Source organism: Theobroma cacao, chromosome 2 (genome assembly GCF_000208745.1).
Source record: "Theobroma cacao cultivar B97-61/B2 chromosome 2, Criollo_cocoa_genome_V2, whole genome shotgun sequence".
Lineage (NCBI taxonomy): Eukaryota > Viridiplantae > Streptophyta > Magnoliopsida > Malvales > Malvaceae > Theobroma > Theobroma cacao.
Window position 1 is genome coordinate 10135841 of NC_030851.1, and position 5778 is coordinate 10141618.

Sequence of the window (5778 nt, forward strand, 5' to 3'; positions counted from 1 at the left end):
AAATTTTGTTGTGGTATTTGGCTGCTAGAGGCTCGGATTTTTGCAGGTTACTAGGGTTTTTTAGGATTACCGATTTCTTGATCCGTTGCTATAGTGCCCCCTTTATACTGGGCTAAAGGGGGCACGCTCCCACTACTCTGCCAGACACGAATTTTTCGCGTCTAGCAGGGAGAGGGTGGTGGTTGGCAGGGTGCGTCCGCACCCTGCCAGTCATACCCTTTTTTTTTTAATTCATTTTTTGTCATTTTCATTTTTTATGATTTATTAATTAATAAAATTTTATTATGATTTCTTTTATAGTGTCTACAATTTGGCATTTGCAACCATTCATTTGCAAGCACATTTTTATATATATATAATCAAGATTATTTGTCTTGACAATGCTGGTGAATTTACATCTCAAGCCTTTAATATTGCATATTAGTTGGAATAACTATTGAACAGCCTGTTGCTTATATTTATACACAAAATGGTCTAGCATAATTATTTATTAAACACTTCCAATTGATTGCAAGCTTATGAAATTCAAACTCCCAATATCTACTTGGGGGCATGCCATTTTGGATGCAGCAGCACTTGTATGAATCAGGCCAAACGAGTTATTATAAATTCTCCCTATACAATTGGTTTATGGTCAGGAATCAAATATTTCTCATCTAAGAATTTTTGAATGTGTAGTATATGTTTTAATTGCTCCACCACAATGCACAAAGATGGGTTCTCAAAGGAGGTCAGGAATATATGTTAGATATGAATCTCCATTTTGTAATTAAATATTTAGAATTATCAATAGGATTCATAACAAATTTTGTCAACTGTCATATTGATGAAACAATTTTTCCAACATTAGAGGGAGAAAAATTAAGCAGCTGAAAAAGAAAAATTCTTATAATGAATTATCATTATCTAGTTTTGATCATCGCACAAAGCAATACGAACTTAAAGTTCAAAAGATAATTATTTTGTAAAATATAGTAAATCAGTTGCCAGACGTATTTATTGACTTAAAGAAAATAACTAAATTTTATATACCAGCTGCAAATGCTCTTATTAGCATTGATGTCCTTGTAGGACAAGGCATGCTAGAAGCTGGAAGCCAATCGGTTCCAAAGATAAAATCCTCGAAAAAGAAAATGAGCAAATATTTATGATGGTCAGAAAAAGGAAATAAATACTCTAGAAGAAACCTTTGACATAATTCATAAACATTCCAGAAAAAATTCAGGTACCTGAAATCAGTTAAACTAAAGAGATCTCAATCAATTATGTCATGATGAGAAAAGATGGAACCGGTAAATAAACGTCGATGATATTTTGTATATAATATAGAGCCCAATATTATGAAAGAAAATGAGGATCTTGAACCTACATCTATTGAAGAATGTAGACATAAAAATGATTGGCCAATGTGGTCAGACGCAATCAAAGTGAAATTGAATTCAATTGCAAAACGTGAAGTTTTTGGACCTGTAGTCCGTACACCAAATGACGTAAAGCCAATGGGATATAAATGGGTATTTGTACGAAAACGAAATGAGAAATATGAGATTATGAGATCTAAAGCACGACTTATCACACAATGTTTTACCCAAAGATCTGGTATTAAATATGAAGAGATATATTCTTTGTGGTGGATATAATTACAATTCTATATTAACTAGTTTGGCAATAAATGAGAAAATTAAAATGCATCTAATGAATGTAGCTACAGCCTATTTATATGGCTCATTTGATATCGATATCTATATGAAAATTCCTAAAGGATTTAAGTTGCCTGAAACACAAAATTTAAGTTCCCGAGAAATTTATTCGATCAAATTAAATAAATCTTTATATGGATTAAAGTAATCCAGACACGTGGTATAATCGCCTTAATGCATATTTGTTGAAGAAGGCTATAGAAATAATCCTATATGCCCATGTATTTTATGAAAGGGTTTAGATATGAATTTATTATATTTGTTGTTTATGTTGATGACTTGAATATTATTGAAACTCCTGAAGAGTTATTAAAAGTCGTGGATTATTTAAAGAGAGAATTTAAGATTAAAGACCTCGAAAAAAATAAAGTTTTGTTTAGGTCTTTAGATTGAACACTTGGCAAATAGAATTTTTGTTTATCAATTAAATTATATCACAAAAATGCTAAAATGATTTTATATGAAGAAAGCATATCTATTGAGTTTACCAATGGTTGTAAGGTCATTAGATGTGAAAAAAGATATTTTTCGACCTCGTGAGGATAATAAAGAACTTTTTAGTCCTGAAGTACCGTATCTTATTGAAATTGGAGTACTAATGTATCTTGCTAGCAATACATGACTTGATATATCAATTGTTGTGAATTTATTAGCAAGATAGAGTTCTTCTCCAACTCGAAGATATTAGAATAGAATTAAACATATACTTCGATATCTCCGAGGAACAATGGATATAGGCTTACATTATTCAAATGCATCAAAATAAAATTTAATTAGTTATATAGATGCATGATATTTATTTAATCTACACAAAGTTCGATCCCAAACAGGTTATTTGTTCACATATGGAGTTATGGCTATTTCATGGTATTTTATAAAGCAAACTATAGTTGTTACTTCTTCTAATTATGCAGAAATTTTAGCAACTCATGAGCAAGTTGTGAATGTGTCTGGTTAAGATCTGTAACTTAACATATTCGAGAAACGTGTGACATGTCAACCAAGAAGGAAATTCCAACAACGTTATATGAGGATAATACTACTTGCATAGCACAGTTAAATGAAATATATATTAAAGGCGATCGAACAAAACACATAGTTCGCCAAAATTCTTCTTAATGATCTCCAAGAAATGGTGAAATAAGTGTTTAACAAATTCAGCCAAGTGACAATCTAGCAGATTTGTTCAGTAAAACCCTTCCTACTGTAATATTTGAAAAGTTAAAATGTATCATTTTAAGTATCTCTATAATGCAGTCATCAGGGGGAGTAAAATACGCACTATACTCTTTTCCTTCATCAAACTTTTTTCCACTGAATTTTTCTTAATAAGGTTTTTAATGAGGCTGTATTTCAAAAGTGTATTTTTGAAATGATTATATACTCTTTTTCCTTCACTCGGATTTTTTTCCCTTGAGGTTTTTTTTTTGGTAAGGTTTTAACGAGACGTATTCTTAATACAATAGATATTCAAGGGGGGACTGTTATGAATATTTTTGTGAATATCTATTTATGTTATCTATATCTAGATTTAGATGTAAATTAGATTGAATGAATATTAGGTTTTAATCCATCTAATCCTTTAGTATTATCTTCATCTTGTAAATTGAATTTAGATAAGGGGTTATTAGCCTATAAATAGGCCCATTCACTTCATTTGTAAAGACACACTTGAATATGATTTTCTTACTCTCTCTAAATACTTTTTTCCATTCTGAATATTTTTGTTTATATTTATCTTATAGTTGTTCTTTTAGATTTATTTCATAACATCATTTTTTCCATTTCTTTTTTGGCTTGAACTATTTTTTTTTTAAAAAAAGAGAGACGTTGTTTTGTAGTAAATTTCATTCACAACTGACAGTAAAATTTAAAAATAAAAATTCTGATAATAGACAGAGAAAAATCCAAAAATTTCAACTCTTAAGATTCAAGTATGAGTGATTGCTTTAAACGAGGAATACATTTTGGCAAAGGATATTGTATGCCTATGAGTTGTTGTGTCCAAGACTAACAACGCATCCATGACTACAAAGCTCCTTTTCTCCTTCCTCTTCCATGGGCTCCAGACTCCTCCATGGATCCCTGTTCGCTGATGTGTTGAACACGTGGACAACCGACACCACCCTGCAGAGCTCCCCTGGCTTCCTGTATCCTGCCAAGAAGAACAAGTGTGTCCCGACGGGTGCCATGGTAATGTAAAGCCGTTTGATGGGAGGCCAATTTGCGGCTGAAATGGAAATTGGAGAAGACAATGTTTCCAAGTGTGACCCATCAACCTCATTCCATAATTTCCCATCATAAGCCTCTATGTGACCTTTCCAAGCATTCAGACAATCCCCCGAGCTATAAAGCTTTTCATCAACCGCCACTATCTGATTAGGTGGCACGTCCAATTGCCACATTCCCATCACAAGTTCCCACTTGGCATTATCCGAGTCGTACACCTCAGCCGAACATCTCCCAATCGTGTTCCATGGCAACTTATCCAAATCCGCCTTCTCAGCAAACCCTCCTACCACGTAGATTTTCCCCTGCCATGTCACCCCAACTGATTTGTATCTCAGCACGCTCATGTTAGGCAGTGGTTTCCACTCGTCAAGTGCCGGGTCGTACACCTCAGCCGATGAGGTGCCACGTGCGATGCCTAATGTGCACTGCCCACCTGCCACGTAGATTTTATCGTCGCACACGGTGCACGCGAAATCGAACCGCGGGGTGCCAAGTGGCTCACACTTGGACCACGCGCCATTGCGAATATCATAGCGTATGACAGATGAGAGGACCTCACGATCACCCTCAACAATTTCGTCAGAGTCAGGGCCTGGAGCCTTGCGACAAAGCCTGCCCCCGATAATGTAGATTGAGTCACCAATTGAGGCCATGGAAAAACCCTTCCGCACATGGTTCTCACGTAGTTCAGGAATCCTGTCAACTCGATGCCAAGAGTTGTTTGAAGGGTCGTAACATTCTATCCAATTGGACATGTTTGTGGTTGCCAATAAATCATTAGAACAAAAGCAAGTATAGATCCTATAATTCGTGAATGGATTTTCGGGTATGGAGGGAGGAGAAGGTAGAGGGGAAATGGAACCCATGAACTAGACAGGTAAGTAGCTTGGAACGGTGGTAAATGTGAAGTGAAAGGGGGGAATTGGATGGTGTGGCATAGAGGTGAAGATATAGGGAGCAAGCGGATAAAACGAGGAGAAGGATAGCTTTTGATGTTATCGACGATGTGGTAGGTAAGGAGGGTTGGGAGGTATTTCGGAAACCATGGGGGAAAAATCTAAGTTTTTCTTGTTTTGTCTTCATTGTGTTTTTGCTGTATCTGATACCCTCATTGGCCTATCTTTATGAAAAAGAGGGATGCCAAAAGAATCTTCCCTCTTTTTTCTTACTTGATTCGTGAATATCAAGTCTTTTTTTTTTTTGCTTATACTATCCTCGGGGAGATGAATTTTTTAAATTGATCTTTATGTGCAATTGTGTCAACAAGAGTCTACAGTTTTGGTCTTTTATTCTCCCAGAATTTATCATCATCCTTCCTATGATCCCTTGAAAAACTCTACGTGAACATTCTTGTGGAATTGAAGGGGGCTTTATCTGAAGGTCAAGCACTTCATCTTTTATGGAGTAGGCTCCTAGGACCCATATTCTTTCGTTCATGAATCACTGGGAAAACAAATTGGGCTCTAGACCTTTGTACGTGAAGTAGAGATGTAGATGGAATTGACTCACAGCACCAAGGTCCAAGAAGAACAGAAGAAGAGCCCACGGACCACCTTTCTAGCCCAATCAGGAGTGACCCAATAAGCTTAAAAGCCTAAAGCAACTATCATATATTTTTTAAATAACTAATATAAATCATCAATCAAAATTTTTAATTCAAATAAATTAACTATCACATAAAATAAAATAATATAATAATATGATATAAACTATAAATTAAAATAAAAAAATCTGTAAATATTAAAACAATAGTACTTAATTATTGAATACTTATTACAAACCGTAAAAAAAGTTCACGATTTTATCAAAATAATAACATAACAGACTTTTTATTTATTCTTTGAAG

General features: G+C 34.5%; 1 protein-coding gene across 1 annotated transcript; it reads right to left on the reverse strand.

Moving 5' to 3' along the window:
- LOC18608659 (kelch-like protein 8) lies at positions 3503-5082 on the reverse strand. Its single transcript, XM_018115091.1, has one exon. It carries the CDS (start codon positions 4796-4798, stop codon positions 3689-3691), a length of 1110 nt encoding a protein of 369 aa, XP_017970580.1. The 5' UTR covers positions 4799-5082; the 3' UTR covers positions 3503-3688.